Source organism: Cajanus cajan, chromosome 2 (genome assembly GCF_000230855.2).
Source record: "Cajanus cajan strain Asha chromosome 2, NIPB_CcT2T_4, whole genome shotgun sequence".
NCBI lineage: Eukaryota > Viridiplantae > Streptophyta > Magnoliopsida > Fabales > Fabaceae > Cajanus > Cajanus cajan.
This window is the reverse complement of record NC_138518.1, coordinates 53,567,885-53,581,067: the sequence shown is the minus strand read 5'-3', so window position 1 is coordinate 53,581,067 and position 13,183 is coordinate 53,567,885. Positions and strand designations below refer to the sequence as shown.

General features: G+C 33.3%; 1 protein-coding gene across 1 annotated transcript; it reads left to right on the top strand.

The window, feature by feature from the left end:
* Positions 1-457: 457 nt before the first annotated feature.
* On the top strand, positions 458-10,134 carry VCL1 (vacuoleless1 (VCL1)). The gene is made up of 15 exons (XM_020374924.3): positions 458-1,366; positions 2,006-2,296; positions 3,536-3,675; positions 3,837-3,942; positions 4,020-4,112; positions 4,933-5,022; positions 5,107-5,220; positions 5,409-5,516; positions 5,622-5,695; positions 6,642-6,696; positions 7,391-7,572; positions 7,793-7,922; positions 8,102-8,204; positions 8,629-8,726; positions 9,648-10,134. The coding sequence occupies exons 1-15, from the start codon at positions 581-583 to the stop codon at positions 9,807-9,809; spliced, it is 2,532 nt and encodes an 843-aa protein (XP_020230513.1). The 5' UTR covers positions 458-580; the 3' UTR covers positions 9,810-10,134.
* Positions 10,135-13,183: the final 3,049 nt, after the last annotated feature.

The window sequence follows — 13,183 nt, the reverse complement described above, 5'->3', positions numbered from 1 at the left end:
AACTTGTATCCGAATAATTTGAAGTACTATAGCAATCGGAAATGTGTGTTTTTTTTTTTTTTTTTTTTTTCCGATTTGGACCGGACTCAACATTTTCAACCCCAAATCCGACCAAACTTAACCTGTGACTAGACCTAGTTACTGGTATTCACTGATATCAACTTATATTAAAAAAATAAGATATTATCTACATAACAAATACAAAATAAATATTTATTTATTTATCTAATAAAAAGGATAACAAAACCTGATATTTATTACTCTCTCTGCCGTGTTGACATCCACATTAATATTTTACTCTAATGTCGTAAGAAAACCCTTTAAAGATTAAAATATAAATATTACGAAATTATAGAACTTAAAAAAAATAATTTTAATGTATAGACTTATTTAATTTTTTAATAAAAAAATTAACCAATTTCTTTGGAAATTATGGAAGTAAAATGCTTGATGAGTTACTCTGTTTCTCGACACAAGTTTCATCTCCGCCTTCAGCGAGATAGAGAGAGAGAGAGAGAGAGAGAGATCGATGTTGGGACGGTGATCCAATCCATTCTCCTCCAAATTCCAAATCCCCAAAATGGCGAACGTGTCCGTGGCGGCGGAGTGGCGGAAGCTCCACAACCGCTTCTACCGCAAGCCGGAGCTCTACCAACTCCCCTGGCGCCACGTCGACCTCGCCCGCACCAAGGTCGCCGCCGCCCCCTTCGGCGGCCCCATCGCCGTCATCCGCGACGACTCCAAGATCGTCCAGCTCCACGCCGAGTCCGCCCTCCGCAAGCTCCGCCTCTTCTCCTCCTCCGGCCGCCCCCTGGCCGACGCCGTCTGGCGGCACTCCGGCGGGCGCCTCGTCGGCATGTCCTGGAGCGACGACCACACGCTCCTCTGCGTGGTCCAGGACGGCACCGTGTACCGCTACGACGTCCACGCCAACCTCATCGAGCCCAACCTCTCCCTCGGCCAAGAGTGCTTCGAAGACAACGTCGCCGATTGCGCCTTCTGGGGCAACGGCCTCGTCTGCATCACCGAGGCGCACCAGCTCTTCTGCATTCCCGATTTAGGAAACCCTAGGCCGCTCAAGCTCGCCGATCCCGGCATCGATGACATGCCGCACTGTATGGCCGTCATCGAACCGCAGTACACGGTGTCTGGGAACGTCGAGGTCCTGCTCGGCCTCGACGACGAGGTGGTGCTCGCCGTTGAGGAGGACGCCGTGCAGAGGCTTGGCCAGGGCGTCTTCTCCGGGACGCTGCAGAAGATGGTGGTGTCGCGCGATGGCAAGTGGCTCGCCTCTTTCACGCATGACGGGAGGCTCTTGGTCATGACTTCCGACTTGACTGAGGTTATCATCGAGAGGGAGTGCGAGGTGGGTTCGGATGTGGGAACTTGTGTGTTTGTTGTTTGAGTGGTTCGAGTTTTGTTGTGATCATGTTAAAGTTGAAATGCTAGCAATCCAATGCCTAACATGCTCCTTGTTAAGTAGGAAGGGTTACGGTGATGTCTGTCAGCTAGGCTTGAATTTAGGACCTTGTATACAAGTGCGTCAGAAGGACGTGTTTATGCGGATTGTGGAATTTGAGGGATGTGCTAAAAAGAAGTGATCGTGAATTGATTGTTGATAGGTTTCGGGGGAGGTTTTTAAAATGGTTTACTTAAAGAGTTTTTCGTTTGTGTTCATGTAGTGGAAGTTTGAATTTTGTGCTGTGTCATCAATTAATTGTTGTTTTTGTAAATGATATTGCAACTCCAGCTTATTTAAATGTTTTAGTATGTTACAAGTGCCATGTCTTATTTAACACAAAAATGGGCGTATCAAATATTTCATGGGGGGTGTATAATGTTTATGCTGTGCATGAAGTTTATACTCTCTTTGTCATGTACGTGCGTTTGTGTGTATATGTATACCTGTCCTCCCAAGCCATTTTTATCCTGTAAATCTCACTTTAGGGTTGGATCGGTAGCCTACATGATGCTCTTGACTCAAAAATTGCTTTTGTACATGCAGTCAGCTCTTCCTCCGCAGCAGATTGCTTGGTGTGGAATGGATGCTGTGTTGCTTTACTGGGATGATATGCTTTTAATGATCGGTCCTGATGGAGATCCAATTGATTACTTTATTGATGAACCAATTATTCTGATACCCGAGTGTGATGGAGTGAGGATATTGTCCAACACTAGTATGGAATTTCTACAGCGGGTGCCTGATTCCACTGTTTCAATCTTCGATATTGGAAGTACATCACCTGCAGCTTTACTATATGATGCCTTGGATCATTTTGATAGGCGAAGTGCCAAGGTAGAGGCTCTGTTCCTGCAATTCTTTTACTGTTAACAGTTGCATGTTTGTCTTTATCAATTTCACTGTAGATTTCTGAAGTCTCGATGCAATGCAGAGTTTCTATATCTGGAACTTTAAGGTGTCAACTAATGTGTGCCACTGATTAAATTCAGATATTCAGATATTTAGTCATTGCCAATTATTAAACTCTTTATTAATAGTAAAAGACCTTGAAAATCTATTAACTTGTCTGTAGGGATAGAAAATGATTCACCATGGCCTAAAATCATTATATTGATTATTGAGCATTAATTTTAGATTTTTTGTTCTATTTTTTTCTTAATAATTTTCTTTTCAATGATTTGAAAAGGAACTTTATTAGTATGAGCCACTAGATGGGCCTTGAATCATTTATTGATAGGCCACTTCTTACCAAGAGTCTGTCTATGTTAATTATTTGTTTGTAGCCTTTTATTTAAATGTAAATATAGATTCACTACCAGAGTATGCTCTATTGAGCTCTGCAATGCTATTTTCTTTGTGCAGGTCTGTAACATTGCAAACTGAATTATATTTTATTTTATTAGTAAACAACTGATAGAAACTGCTTCAGATACAAATGAAAGAATGAATTTTATTTAGAACTCTAATTCCCAGTCCTGGCTCCAATGTGGTTTCAGAATAAAAATAACAAGGCAAAGACAATGAATGAACATTCCTGGACTATAGAGTGGTCACAATTCCTATACAAATTTCTTCACAATGAATGACTCCTTTCTCAAGTCTCAACCCCCCTTCCTACTTATATACATCATTAGCCACTCAACACAGAGTAACCTACTGTCTGATCAACTGAACCCTCTAACTAACTAACTGATTGATTAACTAAGGTCCTCAACTAACAGACATGTTGAGCATTGCTTTCTTTTGACAACATAATATACCCTTTTTGACTACATTTTGAAGGAAAAGAAAAATGACTATTATTTCCAGTAATGGAAGATGCGGGAAAATTTGGCTGACTGAATCTGAGTTAATTTGTTTTTTCTAATTTAGTGCACTTGAAAGGAAAATAATGAATCAGATAATCATGTTGTTGATTATTTATGACATGTTTTTGGTATCAAAATCAAGAAGAAAGTCCTTTACTTTATTTGTATTTTAGTTTGTGTCAGGTCTTCATTTGTATTTTAATTATGGTATCATCAAACAGTTAATGTTTGTAGATGAGTTTCTGATTTTCTTGTCATTCCCCAGGCAGATGAAAATTTGAGATTGATAAGATCGTCGCTTCCTGAGGCTGTTGAAGCTTGTATTGATGCTGCAGGACATGAATTTGACATTTCACGCCAACAAACTCTCCTAAGGGCAGCCAGTTATGGGCAAGCCTTTTGTAGGTGAGTTTGATTGGGATTTGTATTGGATATACTGGTGATATTTCTATAAAAAAAATTTATTTGTCTTAAGTACACTGTTTCCGATAGTGAATGTCTTAAGAGGGACAAGCATATTTTTCTGATATTTGCTCTCGGTAATGATATCCAGTTGACTTTGGCAGCAATTTTCAACGTGATCATATCCAAGAGATGTGTAAAATTCTGCGGGTCTTGAATGCTGTGCGCAGCCCTGAGATTGGCATTCCTCTTAGCATTCAGCAATACAAGGTTTTTAAGGCTTACTTGTTTATCTCAGTGCTGAAATTGGCTGCATACATTGTACTGAATTAGCTTATTGTCATCAGTTGCTTACACCATCTGTTCTGATTGGTCGCCTGATTAATGCTCACCAACATTTGCTTGCGCTGAGAATTTCTGAATATCTTGGAATGAATCAAGTAAGTTTATGTGTATTGTATAATTTTGAATTTTGTTTTGATAGCTGTCTGGTGCCTAATGGTTTAATACTACAAATTGAAACTTCCCCTGTTATAAGATCATCAATTCCTGCATCACTTGTCAAGTCTTGGTTACTGTTTCCATTTTTTTTTGGTTTGGATAAAATAAGAAATTCATTAAGACAGAAAGAAGATGATTACAGAGAGTTAGGAGGACCAGAATTTTTACTTATAACAAAAGGAACTACTGACAAGAAAGAAAGATGAAAACATTAATGAAGCTATGCTACCAAATCCTTCAACATTTGTCAGGGCAACTACTATTTAAAAATTTAAAAAGCCACATGAACCTGGACTTGGTAATCACTTGCACAATGAACCTGAACACTAAACCAAGCTATATTAATTACATATCCAATGGGTCTACTAATCTCCAAATCATGTGTTTTAATATTGTTATTGCAGCCTAACAAACTGCTTGCTTTCAAATGTTTGTTTACAAGGAGCCTTTGAATGTTGGTGTGAGATAGTGTAACTTTTGTTTCCCCCTTTTTTCAAAATGAGGAGTCCAGATCTTATGAGAATTTTTATTCTTTATACTTGTGTGTGTGTCTATGGTATTCAAGTACCATTGGTACTTGTTGATAGTTAAATGAACTTGTGTGAAACAATATGTGGACTTAACAACTATAGTAACTAATTGATTGACTGTTGTATTCTCTCTCTCCCGGTCTACTCCCATTAATACCATCAGCACTTTAGCAGTCTTCTTTAAGTATGAACGTGAGTTTGATGTTTTCTTGCAACTGCTTTTCCGTAGGAGGTGGTGATAATGCACTGGGCATGTTCAAAGATAACTGCTTCTTTGTCAATTCCTGATGCAACACTTCTAGAGATTCTGCTGGATAAGGTTCCCCTCCCCTACATCAAGTTCTGTTTGATCATTCTATTTTTCTGCAATAACTATCGAATAACACTTTTCTTTTACTCTCAGTTAAAACTCTGCAAAGGCATATCCTATGCAGCAGTTGCTGCTCATGCAGACAAAAATGGCCGACGAAAGTTAGCTGCCTTGCTTGTTGAGCATGAGCCTCGTTCGTCAAAACAGGTGCTATTCTTATTTTCTTGTATTTTTGGATGCATGTTGAATAAATGACTTATTAATCTATGCTCCTCCCCTCCTGTGCTTCTCTCAACCCATTTTGTTTGCTTGTATCTATTGTCTTTGGTTTATCTAAGGAAATTGAATTTGTTCAGTGGGCTATTTTATTATTACTCATTAATTCATATGTTCAGGTTCCTCTCCTGTTAAGCATCGGAGAAGAAGATATAGCCTTGACGAAGGCAATTGAATGTGGTGATACAGATCTTGTTTACCTTGTACTTTTTCATATTTGGCAAAAGGTATTGGGTCCGGAAAACTTAATACTTTAAATTGTCAGTTTTGTGATGTATATGGGAGTAACATGAGTTTATCACCAATGCATGAATCTTCTATGGACGATGCAGAGGCAGCCATTGGAATTCTTTGGCACTATACAGGTCAGACCATTGGCACGAGACTTATTTATAACTTATGCACGGTATGTGACCTTGAATCATATTCCAGAAGGCTAGACGGTGTGGATTCTTCTGTTTATATAATATTTAGGTCACTGCTAATTCCTAACCAAATGAAGGAAATAAGATGCATATAGTAGATTTTTGATGTCATGGAAAAGCTATGCTTGACTTCATTACGATAAAAGTAGTTATTCTGGGGATAACGGATCAAGCCTATGGTGAAATGGGTGAAATATGTGATGGTTAAAACATAACCTTAGTAGCTTCTATGAATACTTATGTCCATGTTTTTTAGCCTAGGCATAATTGTTTCTTTTAAGTTGATAAATACTAAAAATACCTGATTTGAAATATTCAGTGTGTTTGTTAAGAACATATCAACCAGACGTTAATAATTAGTCAACTACACAAGTGGGGAAATTGGGTGGTGTGCATTTTATTTAAAGAAATAGGTGAAATATGATGGTTAATGTATAGCTTGAATAACTTCGATGAATCTTTGTATTCATGTTTTTTAGCCTTGGCATAGTTGTATCTTTAAAGATGTTCAAAGCTAAAACCACATAGTTTGAAGTAATCAATATGTGATGGGACCTTGACTTTATGAAGATGGTTTGAAAGGTGTATGTGCAAAGGAACAAAAAGAAGAAAAAGAAACAGTTAGTTGACGGTTGGAGTAGTTAGGAATCCTAACAATGTTTTGTTGAGTATGTATGTCATCCGTCCAATCATTCAATAATAATTACATCTGAAGTGGTAAAGTTGGGAGGCACACATTTGAAAAAAGAAAAAGAAGTAGAGATGGTTGAAATTTAATGGTTCAAATATAAGATGAACAATATTTGTTAATATTTGGGTTTATGTTTTTTAGCTTAGACATATTTGTGTTCACATGTTTGTATTTAAAGTATTCAATGTGTTAAAAATGCATGTCATCAAGGAATTAATGCTACATCTCAATTTCAGGTGCTATAAACATGAATTTTTGAAGGACTTCTTCTTATCAACTGGGCAACTTCAAGTATGTTGTCATTCTTTCAATATGCTTAGTTATTAATTTGGAATTGTATATAAGAGGAAACAACCGGTATTTTTCATAGGTTGCAATACTCTAGGGGTATGTTTGGGAGTGTGGTTTTGAAGGGAAAGGGGAGGAAAACCTTTTTTTATTTTTATTTTTTATTTTTATATTAAGAGTTATATAATGTTCATATAAGTAAATAAAAGATGAGGACATTAGTTTTATTTTAATCTATCATTTTATTTTAAAAAATTATCAAATTAGAGAATGTTTATTAGAAATGGAATTTTACTCTCCTGTCCCCTTTAACTCCCAAAACCTCACTGCCAAACATGCCATAAATGTTTTACACAAATTACTGATTATTGCTCTTCAATCTCGCAAATCTTTTGTGTGGAATTGTCAATTTATCTATCCACACATCCTGAGCACCCAGCAATAAGCATTTTATTATTTTGTTCTTCTTTTTCACTCTAATATTGCTTTTACCTTAAGCGTGGCATTGGTCTACTTGTGATTCTGCCATGCAATTTTCACATGATTTACTAATTACATCTCTGTTCAAAAGTTTATAATCATACTTGTTAAGCCTGTTGTCTTGAATTTAAGTAATCTACCAAATCATATCCTTGTTTGCTCAATTACATGCTTTCCATTTAAATACTGGAATTTATACTGATGTCAATCCACACAGGATGTGGCATTTCTTTTGTGGAAAGAATCATGGGAACTTGGGAAAAATCCCATGGCAAGCAAAGGATCTCCACTTCATGGTCCTCGAATAAAACTTATTGAGAAGGCACAAAGTCTTTTTGCTGAAACCAAGGAGCATTTCTTTGAAACTAAGGCAGCTGAAGAGCATGCAAAACTGTTAAGGTGTGATTATTAATTTTTGTCACATTACTAGACCATACAATAAATATCAGTATTTCATTTGTTAGGCTTTTTGTAGTGGTTTGTTGTGATAATATTTCCATATATTTATAAAGAAACTATTATCCATATATTTCTGGAGAAATATTTACTTTGGTATGGGTTGAATAAATATTTATGTCATGCAATCAAGAGGAATGTTATGACAGTGTCGCTACTGCAGAATTCAGCATGAACTTGAAGTTACTACAAAGCAGGCCATTTTTGTGGATTCAAGTATAAGTGATACAATCCGTACTTGTATTGTCTTGGGTAATCATCGAGCTGCAATGAAAGTGAAAACAGAATTTAAGGTTGGTAACTTTACTTTAATTGTGGTTTTTAAAAGGAAAAGCATGCCTTATTTGTGCCTCTTTGCATGAATAATTTGTCGAGAAGAAAATCCAATATATTAAAAATAGGAACACCTTTTATCCTACTCTCTCATGTGTAAATTAGTTCTTGAGGCACACAATTTTTGTTCTTACATCAGGTGTCTGAGAAGAGATGGTATTGGCTTAAAGTTTTTGCTTTGGCTACAATCAAGGATTGGGTTGCTCTAGAAAAATTTTCAAAGGAGAAGAAACCTCCAATTGGTAAGTTTTTATACTGATAGTGTTATTTAATAATTTGTAGGGAATTAGTAAGTTTAGACTGTTAGAGTGTCGGTGTATAGCCTATTTTCTCTTACTAATAATAAAAACATACTTAACTAGTTCCAGCATATTTTCCTCATTTCAGGATCTTTATATGATTGTCTATATTGGTTTTTTAGGTTTGAGTCCAGCTCTGTTTATGTTTATATCGAATTAGTTATTGTATTTAAAATGGTGTAATTATTTTCAAAGTGAAGTTACATTGCTTTCTTTATAAAGAAATCAGCATTATGCTTTACAGTTTTTAATATATATGAAATATTAGAGTGGTAAAAATCAAGAATTTTGACTCCTTGTTATAATGTCAGTGCAGAGCAGCTATGCTTGCTACTAACATTGAATACCTACATGTTCTGATCTATAGGTTATAGGCCATTTGTGGAGGCATGCATTGAAGCTGATGAAAAGGGAGAAGCTATTAAATATATCCCAAAACTTGCAGACCCTCGAGAAAGAGCTGAGGTATTTTAAACTTATCTACATAGACACTAGTCTTTATTTTTCTGCTTAAAGTGTATCCATACTAACATGACAGTCAATGTTTGGTCTGGTAGAATTAATTGATTGAAATGTTATGATAAACAGTCTTGGAGTATCAATTTCAAATTTCATTCATTGTTATTCCTTGGAATAGATTGAACCATTTCCCTGGTTCATAAATAATGATCATGTCTCGAAAATAAATCCTACAATTTGTGCTGAAATTGAAACAAAATATTGCAGAAAGCCCAAAACCACAGCTAAGTGAAATAATAAATGCGCCTGTACAGAGAAATAAACTAGACTCTCATCACATATATAGCTATTAAAGTTACCCAAAGATCATCAATGTAATTCTCTTTAGTAATGCCTAATTCCTTCCCTGCTTCGGATTATAATTATATTAATCCTATTTTCATTATTACTATAATGATGCAGGAACCGATTAAGGGTAAACATTTTTTTTGATGGAGTGGGTAACTTTATAATTTTTAAATTAAAAAACAAGAACAACTATGCAGAGGATAAGATATCCTCCGAGATAGAAAATTCAAGTTACAAGGAAATTGATATGATTAAAAAAGGCTGTAAAGGTTATGTATCAGAAAAAAAAAGTGATAACTGCATTGAAACAGCCTTGAACAGAGTGTCAAACTGAACTAAAACAAATTTCTTTCTCATTGCAAGTTTTGTGATCAACTTAATTGCCGAGAAGGATTGCATAAAGTGTACAGTACTACAAATTGTGCAAAATTAGAGCTTTTGCTGTAGAAGGGAGACTTTATATCTGAAATTAGTTCTTTGCCAACCAAGAAATGAAATCTTTTTCCTCTTTAGTATATTTTTTGTCCTTGTGTAAGGTGCTTATTGCAGCCTTAGCTAACTTTTCTCAATCTTGGACAGTCATATGCTCGAATTGGTATGGCCAAGGAAGCTGCAGATGCTGCTTCACAGGCAAAAGACGGTGAATTACTTGGTCGGTTGAAACTGACTTTTGCACAAAATGCAGCAGCTTCATCAATATTTGATACTCTTAGAGATCGATTGTCTTTCCAAGGTGCTTAATTTTCTTCCCTGAGCTTTTTGCTCCCGTATACTATTCCCTACTTATTATTGTCCTTTTTGAATACTTATTGTGTATATTGTGAAAAAAATGTATCTTATCGGTTAATGTTTAGAGGTAAATGCCCAAATGTTATTTTTACTTTTTCCTTCTAGTTGTTGCGAGAGGCCATTCACTTTTCGTGTCTTCCTATGTTTATGCTTTTTTTTTTTTTATTGTGAATTTGCCTGATAATACAATTTGTCATTAAGTAGTGACCACAGCTTGAGTTTGTTAATTGTAATAACCATTGCTTGGTTCTTATTTATTTTATTTTGTTCATGTGAACACTGATACAGAAAATAATTGTTATTTTACCAAACGCATATTCATCATGTAAATATATATAGTAGTAAAGGAAAGCTATTTTTCCTCTCTGCAATTTATGTATGTTTGGATGGAAGGATGGATTAGCAAATATTAATCCGTTGTGTATCAAAATTAAGATGGTTTTATGGTAATGTCAATTCCAAATTTGGAAGGAACTTGGTAGGCCACTGAATAATAAGATGTTGTCACTGAACAAAAATGCACACCCATTTATTAAAAATAACCAGTGAATCTTATAAGCAATTATAATGGGCTCTTGCTAGATAAAAGTTATGTTTTTGCTCTCTATAACAAGAATATACCTTGTTATTTAAGAAACTGAGGTGGTTTTTGGTCTTTACTCTTCATTTGACACTAAAACATTTACGTTATGGGGTAGTTTTCTTTCTTAACCCGTTGATCTCTACTTGATTTTATGATGTTACGCAATGCAGTATGAATGAGCAATAAAAAAATTACACTGCTCGTTAACTTGTGTTTCTTGGAAGAAGAATGTTATGCGTAATAACAAAATTGGCTCATAAATGGCTCCTAAAACCTTTCAAAGATAAGCATAAGCACAACATACTTGTATAAGATATACCTTTCACAGATAAGAACAGCAAAAAAGAAATATATAATCTGACGATGTTGCATCTTTGGATCGAAATTGCGTTGCATATTTCTTCAATGATTGGAGGACCATGAAACATTTAATTTGTATGATGGTATTGTAATTACAATATTGAATCCTTTAGTTCTCGATTTTATTGTTAGCTTCAACTTGTAAAAGTTCTTAAGATTTTGGTTGAACAGATGAGGTGCGTTTGGTACCCTTTCTTTTTTAATACCATTGCTTTTGCTTTCTATTATTGCTATTCTTTATTTGTTTTAAAATTTTTGTGTACAACTCAAAATTTGATAAATTTTCTTGGTTTTCATAAAATAGAAAGTTTTCAATTTTACCTTTTTTTCCTTTCAATTCCACAATAAATACATAGTTATTTTTTCTTCACTTTTGTGGTAAATGTGTAAATTAATTAAAACTTAGGTGAGAAAAAGGATATAATTATTAAAATGTTAATTAATGTTATCTTGAAATTTAAAATCACAAATAGGAGCAAAATTGTACGAAAATTTCAATAGTTAACAAGGAAGAAAAGGATTACCAGAAAAAAAAAATAAGAAAAGGAATATCGTGAGATCCATCATTAAAGCTCAACTTAAATGTAATTTCACTGATTCGCTGAAGTTTTACGGGTAGGATTCTGGTAGTTTAATGGAAAAAATATTTTTTTATCCATCGAAAACAAACTCGTATCATTTTTCTTTTTTGTTGTTGTTATAATTGGGTTAATTTAACTAATGTTTGTTTATCATTAACTAGTGTTAAATCCGTTGACCCAACTAAAAATGGCAAAAACATGGTACTTGTTAAGGTTGAGCATGGGTCGACTTGGATCCATCTTTACTCAAACGTAACCTAACCAAGGTACAAAAATAGTTCTCAACCAAATTTTGATTTATTATATTAATTTTATCATTATGTATAGTTAAATTATAAATTAAAAGAAGTACAAAATTTATATTAAGATACATTTTATAATATATATTTTTAAAATAAATGATTTTATTATAATACAATATCATGTTATAGAAAATATTAATAACTAAATAATTTGTTATTATTAATAATTCAATAAAATCATTACTTTTAAATAAAAAATTATATGTTAAATTAGCTTACGCAGTTCGAAATATAACTCAAATTTGTCCTAAAAATGTATCAAGCTTAACTTCAAAGTCCAATTAATATTAGACCAGGTCATGCTCATTCTTAGTACCTATGAATATTTGCTAATAAAATTCTGTAAATAAATACTCGTGGATAACAGATGTGGATATTTTTATATCCATTATAAATGGAACAAGACAAGTATGGTAGTATCCATACACATGAATACTCATTAAGTAAAAATTATTTAAATATCATGTTTATCTTATTTTTTTTATATTATTTTAATATTTTAACAAAATTAACATTAAACCCAAATTTAAAAATTAATATCAATTATTTATCTTTAATATTTCAATATAATTAACATCAAATATAAGGTTAGTTTTATTTATAATATTATTTTTAATTTCACAAATATTTATGAATATTCATAGATATCTTATAAATATTTATAAAATTTACAAATACCTACTTAATAGATATCGATACAGGTATGAGATGAATTTTTATATGACGGAATGAGAACAAATACCCTATTACCTTATCTCATAGAACTCCATTACCATCTTAAACCTAACCTAGTTTATTGATATGTTTTAAAGTTTACTTTATTTGTCCTAAGTATTTGTTATAAAAAAAAAATTCGAAAGTGTTATTTTTTAGTTTTCTTTAATGTAATATTAATTTTTTTCATTTATATCTTTAAAATTATTATTTAAAATGACGATGCAGATTAATAATAGAGTGAATTTATAAAATTATTATTATTTATTTATTTATTAACTTTTATTGATTTGTCTAACTTACTTATTATGAGATGATAACTTAAGGTGTTACTTGTTATGGGATGAATGAAGTAATTTATTATATATATATATATATGTTTTAAGAGAAAGAGAGGGAAATATACACGTAAATGAAATTAACAAGAGTCAATAGAGTACATTCATTCGGCCAATGTAAAATATCAATCTTATGAGTGTACGGAATTAATTCGCAAGTGTGAACTTTTCTGCCGAAGAGGGAAGCAACAAACTTCGAACATAAAATTTTGGGTTAAATTATATTTTTTTCTTCTATTACTTATTTTTAAGATTTAATTTAGTCTTATTATTTTTAAGTTGTTTAATTTAAATATTTTATTTTTTAAAAAATTCCTAATGTTATTCTCCCGTATAAATTAATATTAAAGACATTAATGATATTCAATAGAATGATAATATTGAATATCACTTGAAAATTAAATAATCAAATTGAATTATTTATGTTTAATTAAATTTTATTATATTT